The sequence below is a fragment of the Psittacula echo genome, assembly GCF_963264785.1.
Source record: "Psittacula echo genome assembly, chromosome: 20".
In the NCBI taxonomy this organism is placed as follows: Eukaryota; Metazoa; Chordata; class Aves; order Psittaciformes; family Psittacidae; genus Psittacula; species Psittacula echo.
Window position 1 is genome coordinate 5,520,939 of NC_137756.1, and position 17,942 is coordinate 5,538,880.

General features: G+C 43.0%; 1 protein-coding gene across 1 annotated transcript in view; it reads right to left on the reverse strand.

Moving 5' to 3' along the window:
• Positions 1–17,942, reverse strand: part of ERBB4 (erb-b2 receptor tyrosine kinase 4) — a gene marked incomplete at both ends in the record, with an annotated part of 599,510 nt that overhangs the window by 184,315 nt on the left and 397,253 nt on the right. The window contains one exon of the mRNA XM_080632110.1: positions 14,854–14,988. Within this exon, the coding sequence (XP_080488236.1) occupies positions 14,854–14,988 (135 nt within the window). The remainder of the gene's footprint in view (positions 1–14,853; positions 14,989–17,942) is intronic.

The window sequence follows — 17,942 nt, forward strand, 5'->3', positions numbered from 1 at the left end:
CCACAAAGGATTAAGTTACTGACAAGACAAGAAAAATGAAGTCCTCCTCTTAGCTCTCAGCTCAGTATAGTACAGAGAAGAAACACTGCTTCTTCCCCAGCAGCTATGCCAGCTGCCTCAAGCAGACCTCCCTTGATAGGAGAAGGAAAGCAGAAATAAGACAAGAAATGGTCTCATTTTGCACAAAGCCTGCATTTACAGATGGTTTCTATCAGGTTAATAAATCATTAATAGATGTTAGCATATCTGCAATACACTGATACTGAAGTGAGAGTAAACAGATAAAATAAAGGAGCTCTGATGGTCATGATTATAAGCCACCTCTTTACTTACCTAACAGTCTAAACTTATTAACTATCAAAAGACCTATATATCATTTATTAGCTTCTGTAAGCTACTTATAAACTCATGCTTCCCCTAAGTAATCCACTCCTGAAAGAATGCTAGAGATGTCATCTAGCCGTTTCTAGACATAACGAGCCCTAAGGACCATGAAGTTCCAGCTATACTGTGTGGTAGGAGTCCCAGTCTCTTCTTTCCATTGCTCAGATGGGACAGAAGGTTTAAATACACTTGTGTTTATTTTTCTAGGCAGCTGAAACTCCTTAGTTTTATGCATGAAGAGATAACAAAATCAAAATGTAATTCAAACAGCAGCACAGCATTAACAAGAATTAAAGATACTATTGTTGTGATGGATTGTTCTGCCTTTATCAGGCTGTAATGCTTTCCCTGTCCTCGTCTGACTATTCCTATTGTTACTCATTCATTCACTCACACTTCTTTGTTAAGCAAAAATAATTGTGAATCTTCTACCAGCCCTGTGCTAGCCTTCAGATCTCTGTTAGTGATTTGAAACTTAATTACCTAACAGAAACTCACACTTTTCAGGATTCCCTTTCTTTACGGCAGGAGAGACATATGTCATAAGAGAAAGTAAAACTTTCTGTAGCAGAAGAAAGCATCTTATAGAGAAACCTAGTGCCCATTTTATCTTCCTCTCTGTAGAAGTGTTACAAGATACAGAAAGCTAAGGGTCAATTCCTCTACTGCTCTCCAACTATGTTGCTTTCACTGCTGTCAGATGAGTTCGCCTTGGGATGTATCACCAAATAGTTTTCCAACATGGGATTAGTCCCATAAAATTCAGGCTTTTCTTTAACAAGCTGTAACTGCACTGATATTGTTACTTTTATTGTGGTAAATGGCAGCACTTCAGCTGACCTTTCTGTCTCATATCTGTATTGCTGCTGTACTCTGCAAGTCTCCATGCCCAATAGAAGTACCCTGCACAAATATTAACAGGATCCCTTTACAATGAAAACTCTCATTGTGTTCTTCAGTGATGAATACTTACTCTATGGAAAAGCACAGCACCTTTTGTGCATGCCAGCACTATCCATAAGTCCACGTTTTCCAGCACCCACCCTCTCCGGGTGTGTGCATCTGGAGTATGGGGACCACTGGGGCTCAGGGACAGCAAAAGCAAACTCCCTCTAACAACTGTGTCCAATAGGGACTTCCAACTTTGCATTTCAATGCCTCGATCTTCCCCTGATCTTCCTTAGCAGACAAGAGACACACACACAACTGGAGAGGGACTCAGGCACAGGCAGCTGAAAAGAAACTGGCATGGGAAATAGGTCTGAGAAATGAAAATGATTCAAGAGATATGTCCTGAAAGACAGGCGTGGAAAGAGATACAGGTGCAGTGCAAGGGAGAGGGAACAGAGATAAAACTGAACCCGCACCACAGAAAACAAAAACTGAATACCAAAGGGAGAGGCATTTTCTTGAGTAATGGGGGATGGAGACAACCCCCACGTGTGCGCAGGGACCAGAGATCTGTTAAAAACTGTGAAATTACAGCGTATCACCAGATATGCTGGTGGCAGACAGTTCTGATTTGAAGAGAGATTGGCCACCAGAGGTAAAGGAATAAATGGGAAGTCAAGAAGAGCGTGTCAGCAGCACTGAATGAGCTCAGGCCGCTGGATTCATATCTACTGCTGACAGCTCTGAGCCGACAGGACGCTCACTGTAACATTACTTCAGCTGCTACAGAAAAATGTCTTCAGGCCACAGTAATGACTACAGAAAAGGACCTGAAGGGGAGTAATGAAGACACTGGTTATTTTTCTCTGCCTGGAACAGACAGCACTGGTAAGGCTCTATGACTCGATGCATTAATTGGGGGTTTAGTCATCCACACAATATAAAAACCTTCACATATGACATAGTCTAAAACTTTACACTGATTAAGCAATTAAGAGCTATTAATTATCACTGCTTATAGCTGTTAGCACAGAGCAATGTAAGTGAATTCCCCCCACTGTGATGGTGAATTAGTTCCAATCAGCATCAAATGCCTTGCTGAACATACACACAGGGATCCTGAGCAAATGGGGGGATACAGCCGGAAGGCTAAAAGGATAGGTCAAGTCATACCTGCTGCTTGGCAGGCCCACTGAAAACAAGAAGCCCTCAGGAATCTTTCTTGTAATCATTACTGTTAAAAGAAGTACATTCCCCTCCAGTAAGCCATACATAACTGCCCATCCTCACACACCTCTGCTCCTGAACAGCAGAGCTGCTCAGTCTCTGTCTAATGGGGCTCCAAGTGGAACACCCTGCCCTTCGCCCTGCCTGGGTGGCTCTTGAGTGAGAAGTTGGATGACTCTGGTATCACATCCAATCCACAAGTTTCAGGCAGTCCTGCGAGGAATAGGGAGCTGGACCCAATGATCCTTATAGGTCCCTTCCAACTTGAGGTATTGTGTGATTCTGCAGGGACTATCCGCAAAGCTTACGGATCACAATCCCAGATCCCATCAAAATACAGGGGCAGCTCTTATTTTCCCTTTCCTCTGGGCAGAAGGAGAGGGAGATGTTAACACTCAACTAGAATGTAGGGTTATGCATCCTGCTTTCTCCTTTGCTTACTATGATGGAGACTCTTGCCTCCCAGAAGAGCAACCCAAGAAATGGTCTACAGGCTGTTTTCTGGAAGGGAAATCACAGGCCCTGAAAGGAGAAGGCTGGATACAGCATGCATCCATTCTTAGTTATCTGCCTCAGAGCTCAGTGCTTCTAAATTACTGCAGAAGGGGTACATCTGAGTCCATGCACCTAAGACTGTTTCTCTATCTTACCTGATGATTGCTTAATACTCAGAATTTCAATAGCAGTAGAAAGGACCCCAGCTCAGACTAACCTGGGGCAGTTTCCACTGGGAGGTGGGAGATCCAAGGTACAGATTTGAATGCCTTCAGCAGGCAAGGTGGGAAGCTGAACCCTGCTCCCTCACATCCTGGGCAACTCCTAAGCTGCTAATGTATTTCATAAAAGGGGAAAAAAGTCCTTTTTATTGAGGAAATTTGAGTGTGAGCAGAAGACACATCTGTGAGGGGAACGCAGCAGGCAAGTAGGCATTGCAGATTCCCAGCAGACAGAGACCATAAAAAGCCAACATCTTCTATGCCTTCATATTCACTGCAGCATTCCCCCCTGCTTTGCTTCTGGCAGGTACTATTTTAATGGGTTCCCTCCTCTGCATGGGGGTGTCCAGAAGTGCATGAATTTCACATCTAAGCAGCAGCCACTGTGATACCTAACATTGGGACACCCCTCCTTGCCCTACCGCCCCTCAGCTCTTTTTATTCTGGCTCATAGCAGTAGGTGCTTCTGTTTGTGCTGTGACAACACATGAAGTCAAAACCCACCAACAAGCCGAGCAGCAGCGACTCCTACCAAACACAGCAATCAGATGTGCACCCACACCAGTGCCTGTAAGAAATCTTAAGCCAGGTATCAAGGATAGATACAAGGTGCAGCAGCACACTTACTCTGGGACATGTAACCTTGGCTGAGAACCAAAGGATGCAGATATAAGGGTTCTTTTCTGGATACAATGTCTAACACTGGATGAGAAATATCTGCACTGTTCAGTTGCAGAAACTGAACGACATGTTGAAAAGTAAGTGCCAAAGCTAAGGGTATTCTTGTGCTTGTTTAACACTAACTCCTCCACCCCTCAAACAGAGCAAGTCAGTCAATACCACAGAAGTCAAAATAATGTCCTGTAGTAACTGAAAGTGAATTTTACTTTCTCTTGATGCCATGTACTATTCCTAGAGTCTGCCTGGGTGCTGTAAGGTGTGCTCATGTTTTAACCAACTTCTGACTCAATTAAATGGAAATGTGAGAAAGGAACTCCCCATCCCCATGAGATCTGGAGTTCAGTTTTAGACAAACTTTGGATAAGTAACATAATATGCTTATTCAAATGCAATTGCTTATTCAAAATGTATCTCATGGCTATTTGAAACAAAACTGATTATTACAGAACAATACTTGGACGACAGAAGCCCTTTCTCTGTTGGAAAACAATGCCTGGGCATATACTCTGATATTTAGATTCAGCGATTGCTACACACAAATAGTCAATGAAAATAATCACACAAACAAATTTCAGGCTGCAATTTCCTGGCTAATCTTCAACTATCAGAGATCTGCACAGAGGTGATGCTGTGGACATCATGCAGGCTTAATACGATGAGTTTGGTATGAAGTTTTCCTTTTTCATATGCAGCAATTTGTATAAAACCACTTGAAAACCCTGCATTAAGTGTCTTATTCAGTAAAGATTCCCAACATTTCCCCTGTGTCAGAACACTTCACTGATGATGGCTTTTATGAGTTTTTGAAAGTAAATTACAAGCTCCTACAAGAGGTCCGGAAAGAAGGCTTTGAGATGTGAAAGCTCCTTTGAATCCTAGCCTGAGGAGATCCTACACACAGGGACAGAAAGTGTGAGGGACTGCGGGAGCATAAAATACATTCTTTTTTGCTTTGCTACTTCCTTGTCCGTTGCTTAGGAGACAGAAACTTCCCTTCCAGTCACTCAGCTTCATTTGACACCACAGCACTGTCCTCTTCCCTGCAGGAGGTGGGAAAGGATCAGAGAGAAGGCCCTGAAACAGCCCTGGGTTTAGCAGAACAGGGGCAAGAGCTCTTTAGCCAGGCTGTCCACAAAAGCAGGACAGGAACTTTAGTGACAGTTTGGAGAATGTCTGCCAAAACAGGCATGTGTAACAAAATCCTGACACGAAAGCAGGTGTGACAGCAATAAAGCTAAAAGGGGAGGGCTTCATGTTTTACAAGCAGCAGAACAGTCTGTTGGGAGAAGCCCATCACGGTGCTGGCTGCTGAGTCCCAACCCTCTCGTGCTCTGCACAGCAGCACCAACCAAGCCCACTCTGAGCTGGTGGCTGGGCTGTGCATCTTGCAGATCTAACAACAGATGACTTCAAAAGGGTGGGTGGGAGGCCCACAGCAGCTTCAAGCACCAGTAGATGCAATTAAGTGGGTGATTTGACAGTCTTTCTTTTCCTCCACTTTCCCTAAGCAGCTCTCCAAAGGCAGGTAGCTGGAGCTTGCTGTGAAAGCTCAATTCCACCCAGCCACTCAGTACAGATCTGCCAGCTACCATTCAGTGGGACCATTTTAAATATGTGGAGTATTTGGGGTTTATTTCCCACTTTGAAGAAACACTGGTGCCTGTAATTAAGCAAGCTGCTTGTAATGGACAGGGACTCGATCACCTCAACTGAAAGTCTCTCCCTTGTGCAATATCCTGCTTAAACGCCAACCTGCTTGTAAACAGGTGGTATACAGTAATGCTTCATACACACACAGGCTGCCATTAACAGATAAGCATTTACCAACAGTTACCACACATGTGGAGCACTGTAATTCTGCAGCCACAGAACAAGCACCACTTTGTGATATTATACAGCAGCCTGTGTCACTTGGTGGGTGATTCTGACCCGGGAATTGCTTCAAGGAGGAAGGAAGCTCCTCAGTAAAACAGGTCAGCACTTTGGCAGGGAGTTTATCTTTTGAAATCTGTATTTTCCACTGCAAAGAGATGCCCATGTCAAAGGTTCTTCAGAAGCTGCTAATGCTGCCTTTTGCAGTGCTCTGTTTTCTGTGCCCATGACTCCTGGCTTTGTAGCAGTTACCTTGCTAGATCCCTGGATCTGGCAGCCCAAGGACTTCTGTCCCTCGTGGCATTCTTTATTCATATTAGCTAGGTACACCTGTGTTTGTTACTTACTTTTTATTCAGTGAGCTCAACTGTTAGGGGCTTTGTATTTCCATTAAATGCCACGTCTGCCTGCCTTTCAGATCTGCTCCAAGGGCATTCAACAATTGACAAATCCTTTCTGAAAACACTGGCTGAAGGTATTTATTAGGAAGCTAAACTGATTCCCTTTATTTAAAATACACTGTTCTGGGGTGAGGAAAAACATTACAGGCAACTTCAAGCACTTCAGCTTGCATTACTAATGGAAAACAAGTTCATTATGTCACTGGATATCCTGTTTTCCTTCATCTTCAGTTACGTATGCTTGGCAAAACTACTATTTAAAATCAATTTCTTCTGTTATTATATTTGTCTTTTCATTCCAGGTAAATAAATAGATTCTCTTCTGACTAGAGATTCCTTAATGGTAGAAAAAGCAACCTCCACATATGCTGAAGGTGGCTGTGGGACTTTCGGGCTGTCTGTATTATGCTCTGATATAACTTATCTTTCCAACCGAGCTATCCATGAAACTGTAACTGCTGCTAAGACGAATGCTGCAAACCCTTGAAGTGTGTTCCACATGGAAGCAGCTTTCACAAAGCCGGTTAGCTATTTGCGGCTTTTTATCAGCTTCTCATCCTGGCTTTGCCGTGGTGAAACTGGTGGCAGGGAACATATTCTGTACCAAGACCACCTGCCTGTAGAGGCCCCACTCACCGGTCTCCAAACATACATTTAAAACGTTAATTGAACTTTAAGTAATATCCTCCATGAAAGGTTATAATTTAACAAACTCTGCAATAACAAATGTCTTCAGGGTACGCTTTCTGGAATGCCATTTTCTCCATAGGTAGTTTCCAATTGAGATGTACACCTGCAATGATATGCTAGCTATTCTGAAAGTTGGCTTTAAGCATGAATTAATCACTGCCCTCTTTTCTTTTCACCAGCATACATAAATACACTGCTGTTACTCTGGCCTTCTGTAGAGCCAAATCCTGGTGCTCTGAAAAAGCACAAGATATCTTGCAGGAGTAAGTGGACCAAATGTGGTTGTCTCACCTGTGTCTCGGTATGAGGGCTGGGGGTTGATTTGCACATATTCACTATTTACATAGAATTGTTTCCCGTTACAGGAGCATCCACTCGTCCAAAGGAAAGCTTTCCTTGTACTTGTATTTCCCCTGTGTTCAGCTCTCCTGAATCTTTACTACCTGATGGGCATGTTTCCACCAAAGGGAAAGGACTCCATCCTCCCTCCACTCTGACCTAAGCCTCCCCAGTGCTTCAGTGTGGCTTCCCAGTGGTAGCAGGACTGTTTTGGATGAGCCAGCTGGAAACACTGGTGTACACATGGGTAGCATTTTATACAATTTAGCCACAGCACAACTGAAAACTGGTGGAAGGCTGAGACTTGTGGGAGAGATTGCAAGGATGTGAGGAACCCCTATTCTTCAGAACTGTCACATAATCACTTCAGAATTAAATACCCACTGGTTTGACCCAAGCATAAATTTCAGATAAGTCACTATGTGTAAAAATGATCCTTTTCTAATACTGTGACTCCTGGCCCAAAAAATGAGTTCCTGTGCTCCGTGAAGAATTACAAGGTCACCACTGAACATTAAATTAACAGGCTGGCTACCGTCAGACTCCATTCTGTAGCTGCAACAAATGGCCCTGCACAAATTCACCTACAGCAGCTCCAAACACAGCCTGTTAACACCCGGTGGAGAGCAAAGCTTATGATTTACACAAAACTCCATGCAAATATCAACTTTATGCCTGGAGAGGAGAAGGCTGTGTGGAGACCTCATAGCAGCTTCCAGTATCTGAAGAGGGGCTACAAGGATGCTGGGGATGGACTCTTCATCAGGGACTGTAGTGACAGGACAAGGGGTAATGGGTTCAAACTTAAACAGGGGAAGTTTAGATTGGATCTAAGGAAGAAATTCTTTACTGAGAGGGTGCTGAGGCACTGGAATGGGTTGCCCAGGGAGGTTGTGAATGCTCCATCCTTGGCGGTGTTCAATGCCAAGTTGGATGAGGCCTTGGGTGCCATGGTTTAGTGTGGGGTGTCCCTGCCCATGGCAGGGGGGTTGGAACTGGATGATCTTAAGGTCCTTTCCAACCTTAACTATTCTATGATTCTATGACTGTCTGCATCAGGAGAACCCAGAGCTGACCTCCTAAGCAACTGTGTGGCTGGCTAGTCTGTGTTCTGTTCTTTAAATTACAAAGCAATGAGCTGGCTAAATGGTAAACTTCTAATTAGATTTGTCTTTATGTTTCAATATTAATAAAACACATGAAAAATGCATTAAGAGCCAGCTAATTGGGGGCTCTCCAAAAGCAGCTGTAAATGAGCAATTACAATGCAATTGGGGTGTGGTTCCCCAGGGATCATCACAGGACTGATGCTTTTTAGTATTCCAGGCAAGGGTTTAGGAATTATTAAACAATCCCAAGCAATAAAAGATACAGATGACACTGTAATCCCAGTAAATTACAGTGCAGAGCAGCCAGTGCTAGAGGGTGAGCCAGGCTGGCAGGTAAACCGGAGTCACTCACACCAAATGTTCTTTACAGAGCCAAACAGAAGCTTGCATGTTTTGGTATGAAGCATACAGACTATGTATGCTGGAAAACAGGGACTCTCTAAAACACACAGCTGTCAGAACTGCCTGAAAACCATCTTCCTCACATGGAGCTGAAACACAAAGGATACAATTTTTACTCCTACAGGATACTGGTTAACTCAGCAGCAAACAACTATATGCGTTTTGGTTTCCGTCTCCTAACAGCACATAGGAAAATACAGGTATTTTACATTGATAAGCAACTAAAATTATTCTGGGGCTGGAAAGAAATTCCTCACTTTGGGACTCTCTACCTGTTTAGCTTCTGAGAGTAATATCAGGAGAGCTGACTGTATGGGAAGTGCTATTTCAGCATGGAGAAGATGCTGGCTACAAGAGAGCTCTTTAAGCTACCTGGAGAAGGTGTAAGAAGCAACATCATCTGCATTTAAACCTGTTCAAATTAGAAACAAGGCAGCTAGCATTATGTGTTTTCATGCTAGGAAACTAACCAGCCTCTTGACAGATGGCTGCACATCTGCAAAGCTTCAGACCAGTGTCAGGCAAGCAATCAGAGGACCAGAACCCTGTGCTCACCCATCCAGTGGCTGCAGGAGCTCCAGCCACACCAGGGCTGGGGCTGTTCCTGAAACTCAAAGCCGGGTTGGAAGATAGGCTGTGGCTAGGAAAGTTACTGAGCTCAATGTCAGGCAAGATGACGATGCTTCAGAGCCTCCACAGACAGGAAGGCAGGGCTAATGATGTTTCAAGACTTCTTTTGCCCTTAAAAAAAAATCTATGAATCAATAGATAAAAAAGAACGAAGACATCTTGAAGCAGTGTTTCCCTTGAATACATCATGGGATTTACTGAATCCCAGGCACACAGCTGAAGACCAAGCCTTTTCTTCCTATGGATCATGTAACAATGTAGGAGTACTTCTGCACAGCTCAGAACTTGGGTGTTTTCACATTACCGGGTGCAATCTGATACAAAGCAATGGCAGAGGAGTACTGTGTTATGAATAGCAAGTAAATGAAGTTGTTCTGCTTGAAAAAATGCCTTGCCAAAAACTCCACCTTTTTTTCACAGCTGATGGGCTCAGTTGAAAAGCCAGATCAAGGCAAAGGAGACGTATCCACAGATCTCACTGCACTTCAGAGTCGGAGCAGAAATTTCAGTTCAGGGGAATACTTTAAAATGGGCTTGATTTCCACAGATTTTAGTTTTCCCAACCTTGGGCACAAAGAATCATAGAATGGTTCGGGTTGGAAAGGACCTTAAGACCATCCAGCTCCAACCCCCTGCCATAGGCGGGGACACCTCACACTAAACCATGTCACCCAAGACTCCAGCCATCCTGGCCTTGAACACTGAAAGGGACAGAGCATTCACAACTTCCTTGGGCAACCCGTTCCAGTGCCTCACAACCCTCACAGTAAAGCACTTCTTCCTTATATCCAATTTAAACTTCTCTGTTTCAGTTTGAACCCATCATCCCTTGTCCTATCATTACGGTCCCTAATGAAGAGTCCGTCCCCAGCATCCTTGTAGCCCCCTTCAAGCAGTCCTGCATCAAAGAGACACAAATCCAAGAAGCAGTGTTTTCACTGGTCTTTCCCTAAAGCTGGTCAGAGAGGAGCTGTCTAAGAAGTTAGAGGCATTTTAGCCAAGTAGTCTAATCCTTTTTTCCTGCTTTGTTTCTTGCACCATCACTGGAACTGGTGTCTAGCGCTGAACAGGAGAGCTCTAGTTCTTCAGTTATTAAGGGCCCAAATCCAACAAGTGGATGTGGTACCGAGGGAATATGCTGTTGCAAAGCATGGCTTTAGCATGCTTGTCCAATGTTGTAAGTCATGGCTTATTTTTGGAAGGTGAGAAAACACATTTCCAGCATTTCAGAAACAAATTCAGTAACATAAATCTAAAGAGAAAATCATGTTAAGCATTTCTGAGATTCCCACTGCAAGGTGCCCAGCTTAAAAAGCCCAGGCTGACAGTGTTCATTTCAAGCAAATAGAAGACTGCTTTCAAATTACAATTAATATTAAAAGCTTCAGCTACAAGTATGGGAAGGCTCTGCAAACAGTAGATACTAGTAGTATTGCAGCCAGGCACAGAGGTATCTGTCCTTGGAAAGCTGAGGTACGCGTGGTCCCTGCTACAACATTTGTTGATCACATTTCAGCAGCACACACTGAGCTCGGTGCCGGCAGCCACTGGCTGTATTCATCTGAACACGAGACCATGTAATTCAAAGGCCTCTCACACGAGCTTTTCTGCATGCGTTTGATCACAACTTGAAGCAACGGGTAGAATCTGTTTCAAGGTAAAGAAAAAGGGAGAAGCAGCATTTAGGATTCCTATATCTGCAGTATTTCTGTCATAGTGGTTAAGATGCCATGGCCTTTCAATCAGCCTCTTAACACTGATGATAAAAGCCTGTGAAGAATCAGAAAAGCTTTATTCCCAGAGTTCATCGGCCATGTTACTCTCCTGTCTAGCACTGATGTAAATGAAAGGGATCGCCCGAGTTGGCAGATACAAGGTACGAAACAAGCGCAGACGCAGGGGACTGATTTTATTTCAAAGCATCTTTGTCTCACCCCACCCTTTTGTCTTCTTCCTCTGCTGATTGCTTCGGAGCAGCAGGGAGGGTGGCAAGTGAAATTATCCCTGAAGTGGGACCATTATCAGCTCTCCTGTCTGGCTGGGGAAGGGAGCAGCAGCATCCGCTCCCTCCTGGGGGAAGACAAGCAAGGAGTGGGGCTGAGCCCTGAGCACAGGCTGATGCACAAGTGCTCCCAGTGCATTTATATCAATTTGCTGGAGTCCACTCTGGCATCAGCAAAAACCTGGCAAGAGTTGGGCTCTTCTCTGAGGGTTCTTTCTGACAGGTTAACACCTTGGGAGAGATTTATGTCTGCTACTGATGGTTGGAAACAACACTAGTGATGCCAAAATCAAACTGTTGTTTAGGCTTTAGGACCTGCTGGAGTGATGAAGTATCTGATTCTGATACAGCAATTTGCAGCCTTTTGTCCCTGAAGTATTCTTTGCCAGCGAGCAGTACTGAGGTGGTCACAGTGAAACAGCCTCAACAACAGGGCATAAGCCACCCTCCAGTCCTGCCAGCCATGGCTACCCAAGGCACAGAGGCCGATGCATCTACCTACGTCTTACATGATCACACTTTTACACACACTTCCCCAAATTACTGCTACTGTGGACTTTGTCAAGCTTGACAGGGAAGGTTTGGTTGGTCTACATTCCCAGAGTGATGCGGCCTCTCTGACAGACCTTCTCCCTCTCCTGGAAAGGTTTTTAGATGAGCAGTAAACCCCACTCATTCTTTCACACGCAGGAAGTCCCAGAGGGCTTTCCTCGACACCCCTAGGACTTAGGATACTCTTAGTAATGCCAAGCAATGCGTACCTATCCGGTTCCAATGGACACAGCCAAGATTTGCATTTGATAGGAGGCACCTGAGACTTCAGGCAAGTAAACAGCCATGTAAAGTGAACAATAAATATATATATACATGCTGGTCCAAAGGAGCACGAGTCACAGCCTATGCAGAAAAAAGACCTATGCACTGAGCATAATGTGCAGCAGTGGAAAAATAGCAAGGCTGGGCCCAGCAAGCACCCACATTGCCTAGCAGATTCTGAAAAGTGACATGTGAGCCAAATTTGAGAAGCATATACCTTATTTAATGGTATTTTATAACCCGATTTAATGATACTTTATGCGGGTTTCCATTCTAGGGTTATAATTCGATGTTCATTTCTCCAAATCCTTTCTGCACCAGTACAAATAACTTGTCTTAATTCTTTTGTGAACTACCAGTGTAGCACATTCCCTTTTCTCCTGCCTCTTGACAGGTAGTAATAAGGATCTACATTTGAGTGATTTCATTGGAAGGCTTTATATATATATGTATATACACAGAGAGACCTATGAGTGTGTATAACAGTGCATGCGCACACATACAGAGCTATTTCATTTTAGGCTATTCTAAATGGTGATTTCTGTACCTGAATTCTTTGTTTCCCAAAGCCTTAACACCTCTGTTAAACCACTTTAGCCATTTGCTGGCTTTCTATATAACGGGGTTTATATCTTCTCCTGTGTAAGTTGTGAAGACAGAAATGGTTTGGATTAGCTAATTCAATCAAATTTCACACAAGTCATGCATAGCATTGAGATGGAATCTGGTTTCCTGGACAAGGAGACTTCTGTTTATTAAATTAAATACAGCCCAACTGTGCTCTGCTCTATCCCAAGTAAGGAAAAATCAAGTAAAATCTGGGTACTATCTTAGTGAAGCTGCACTGGGATGTAGCTCTCAGTCATCATTCAAAAGAAGCTTTTATCAACTTTATCAAGCACAATTTGTTCCTTCCATATGCTTCAAAACAACTCAAAAAAGGATGAAGAAATGGTTTAAGAAAACTGGACGTGGGTACATACATTCTTTCATCTTGCTGTGGGAGCTAATATTTGCCTTTATCACTTTCTGGGTGTGATTCCAAAAGTACTTGGCACTGATCCTGTTCCGATTCCTCTGGAGTCACCAGTAAAACCTTTGTCAGTTCAAAAAGATAGTATTGATGTTGGTTGCTTTTTTAAAAGAGCTTATTACCTTGGTGTTGCAGAAGCATTTGTCTTGAAGAACTGGCAAAGGTTAAAAGAAAACCCAATAACAGAACAAACCAGAGGAACATCCAAGTCTTTTTCTTGTTGAAGTAATGACTCATAAAAGCATACAGGCATTCCCTAACCTTCAAAGGTTTTATCCGTTCTGCTTAGAACTGATCATCACCAGTGATGAGGGTTTTAAATATGTAAATAGGATAGCTGGCTGCATTACAACTGTGTCAGGTTTCCAGCCAAAAGGCAGAAGAGATGGGCCCCAGCTCCAGAGCTGAGAGATCGAGGAGCAGTGGAGTTTAGCAGGCTCCTGGAGGAAGCTGTATCTCAAGGAGCTGTGCTCTGATTTAAGGGGAGCAGGTGAAATATACAAAAGCAAGTCAGCCTTATATTAAACCTATTATTCCACAAAGCACTTGGTTAAAAACAAGTTGCTGCTTAGGAATTATGGCATTTACCAAGTGGTCTTTCCCCAGACGCTAATCTCTATTTATTTATTTTTCTGAATTCCTAGCATACAACTGAAGAACTGAAGTTGTTTCTTGGTTGTTGTGGAAGCTAAAGAGGCAATTGGTGATTTATACATCCTCGAGGGACACCTTATGATATGGCAAGCAATCCAGAATGTCCCTATATCCAGGATGCTCTGAACATATCTGTTGTGGTGTCACTTCTGACATCAGATATAAACTTCTTCCCAGTCTATAGGTGAATTTCAATGCTGATACATCCCAAGGGTATTGTTTAATAGCATGGTATTCATTCTGAATGCTCTTTACTCTAGTATGGAATATTTTACCTAAACACTTTGTATCACAGTCACCACCATTCAGCACAATTCATTATTGCTGCAAAAAACATCAAAATACAACTGAAGGTCAGTAACTCTAGGGAAGGGAAACAGAGCAATGCATCAAACAAATCCATCAACGTACTCCAAGTTTGAAATTGAGAGCGTTAAAATGAGAGGACATATTAAAACCAGAGAAATATTTGCTATATTATGAAAGAGCACCCCATGCTCTGCAAATTCTATCTTCATAGATACACACAAGACAGCAGGATATCTACTTCTTTGAGGTTCATTTGTCATCTAAAACCAGAATATCCATGAGCTGATACCATAATTACTTCAGCAGCTAATTATGATGCCATAGACAGACCATTATGACTCAAGGACCAGCCTGAGCAGCAGGAACAAATGCAAAGCAAACACTAACGTCTGTGCTTCCAGGGCAGCACAGTGGCTTTAGCAACAAACAGAAGAAAGAATACGCAAAAGAGAGACAACAGATGAGAGACAATTCCGATGTTCACAAATACTCTCTGCAGACAAAGTGTTTTTATGATTAGACCAAGTGTTCCTATAGGCAGCATAGAGACTTTGAAGAATGAAGTGAAAATTTACAAATACAGTTCTCCATAACAGAGGATGAGGGAAAACTTTGACATAAATCATAGAATATGTGTCCATATTTATACCATTTCATGCTGAGCAGATGCAATGCTAAGAATAAAACTGGTACTTACATCCTGAGCTGCCATTTGTTGGAACCAAAGTGAAGTTGGAGGCCCAGGGGTTACGCACGATATCCTGCCAATGAATGGTGTCTGCGAAGCAAAGGAATTTGTTCTGGCCAACATACACCCCTCCATTGAGTATTTCTGCATGAAAGAAGAAGAGAACATACTTGTAAGACTCTTGTTATCAAGTGTGGAACAGTACTGTTATCTGTGAGTAAAACAACCTTCAAGACTGAAGTGACTTTAAAACCACAAGCAATCCACCACACTATGCTGTATTTCATTCATGCGTGTGATCACTTAAAGCATACAATAAACTAAGATGCTCTACTGCGGTAGGAATTTTCTGAGCCCACAGCACATTGAGAAGGTTCCAGGCATCACGCTGTCTGGAAAAGCAGGCTTCCTGATCTGATTGTGCTACTGTAATATCATCATCCAAAACACCCAAATACTCAGTATCTATGAACTAAATTGAGAACTACCACTGACATGGCTTGCTGGAAGCTTTGTGCTGAAGGGAGATGCTTTCTGAGCAGATGAAAGTTGGTTGGCTTTTGTTGTAATTTTCATGTTTACATCAGTTTGTTCAAATAAAAATGGCTTGTTGCCCTGCCTCTAAAGACTTGATTTATCAAATCTCAAGATGAAAATGATCTTACAGTGTTGGCTGTAGCCCAGGGTTTCCTCTGGAGCAATAACCTGGGGGGTTTCACCCTCTAAACATTTATTCAAATTCACAGTTTCCCTACTTAACCTGGCTTTCATATTTCCCAAGCAGAGGACAATCCATGTGACTTCCATTACAGTTAACAGGAGCGATGCAGCTAAAACCTCCTGCACCGCTTAGTGTCAGAGATTCAAGCCTCAGCAAAGAAATGTTGAAGGTTAGTTACTAATGGCACCTTAGAATGACATTAAGTGCTGCTATAAAGCCAGGAGTGTCACACTTCTCGCAGACACATTAAATCATGTCCATGGTGGCAATGATTAAGGTCATCTGATAGACCTCATCTGCAAGAAAACCTTTAAAAGCTGTAGTGGGGATGCTAATATTGATGAACAACAAGGAAGGAATTAATACGTCGTCTTCTTTTAAATTTCAGGGTTTACAGGCCACAGCATGGAGAGGGGGTAGCCCCCAAGAAGAGAAGATATTATATAAGAGATGATCTGTAAATACATATTTCCACCGTATTAATCAGTTCAGAGTATTACTATTTCTTAGAAACCTCTGGTTTAAAAGCTTGGCTTTTCATTGAAAAGGAGCTTAAAAATGAAAACAATAATAATAATAATCTTATACAGAAATGAGTCCAGATTAGAGCTATAGCAATGATCTGTCTGCATGATATTCTTATGATCCCTGAAAAAAAAATCCATGCAGCATCTGTTAGCAATTCTGCTCTGGGGAAAAAGCAGGACTTGAAAACATGACTAGTAATGACTTCATAGCAGCCTTCCAGTATCTGAAGGGCCCTACAAGGATGCTGGAGAGGGACTCTTCATCAGGGACTGTAGCGATAGGACAAGGGGTGATGGGTTCAGACTGAAACAGGGGAAGTTTAGGTAAGAAGTTCTTCCCTGTGAGGGTGCTGAGGCACTGGCACAGGGTGCCCAGAGAAGCTGTGGCTGCCCCATCCCTGGCAGTGTTCGAGACCAGGCTGGACAGAGCTTTGGGTAACATGGTCTAGTGTGAGGTGTTCCTGCCCATGGCAGGGGGGTTGGAACTGGATGATCTTAAGGTCCTTTCCAACCATAACTATTCAATGATTCTATGATTCTCTGTGTTGCCCCCTCTACACAGAATTACCTAATCCATTACGGTCCAGATTTTGATTTCAAATAACATCTCACAAGCCATGAAAAACTGTAAAATCTACATTCATGGCTTCTTAAAACATTTGCCCATGATTCCAAACAGTGTCACTATCACATGGTACATCTGAACACCTGCCACTGGCATCATGTCTGGCTTTGAGAGCATTCACTCATGACAATACCTATCAAATTCTCTTTTCTGCTAGGAACTCTGATGCATTCTTGTCTAGCAGGCAGCACCTCAGCCTAGAAGTAATGCCAACAGTTTCAAGTTGTGAAGAAAGACCTTTTTTCAGCATAAAAGTAAGCAGAAAGTGCCCCTCTGTACTCTAAGGCATGCTGACAGCTTTCCCCGTGTTTTACCAAACATGGAAAATGCTCTCACTTCCCTCACCACTGAATAATAAATACCGTTCCTGCTGCTCTTCCCTCCAAACATGACCCTGTATCTTTATCTGCCCAGTGCTGTACCGTTTTTCACAGGTGACAGCATTGAAGTTTACATGCCTATTCATGTGGTGAGGTGCTAATAAACCTAAGCAATAATAGCAAAGATGGGTTCTTACAGATACTGAATAACCCTGAGTTCAAAGTTTACTGCAATCTTTAAAGTACTTGTGCTCAACTCTTTCTGCTCTGTAGGATCCAGATTCATTCCCTTTCTACCTTCCTGTTGCAACCTGCTATCCTTCTTTATGCTAAATCCTGGGCATGTGTAAATCAGCACAGACGCATCGGCTTCACTGACTTGAACTTACATGCATATTGCACTTCTCTGCCCTCTCTTAGCAAGAACAATGCCTGCAAAGACCTAATAAACCCTGTTACATGTTAAGCAAATGAAGCACAAATGTAATCAATATACACTAGAGTTACAGTATAATGAACTCATCATCATAAAGTCATCATCTCATTTCAATTTACAGCACTGAAAGCGAGAGATAAAGTTAAACAATAAACAGGAGGAGAAAGGCAGGCATCTCTGCCTATGCAGACGAGCTAGCAATGGAAGCCAGGCAAGAAGAGGTTTCTTCTGTATGCGACACCTGAGGTGCCTCTCTGCTGAACTCTTTCATAGGCTGCAACAGGAAAATGAATGACAAGTGGCCCAGTGAGTTTTGTGATTTCTACTGTGAAGAAAGAAGCTGTTCCTGCCAAACAAGCACTCAGAAGGACTGTTCACAGTGAAAGGTATTTTAAGTACCCTTTTGGGGAGAGCATTTGTGTCTTCTAAACCAATTCTTTGTGACACTGGAGAACTGCTGATCTGAGTA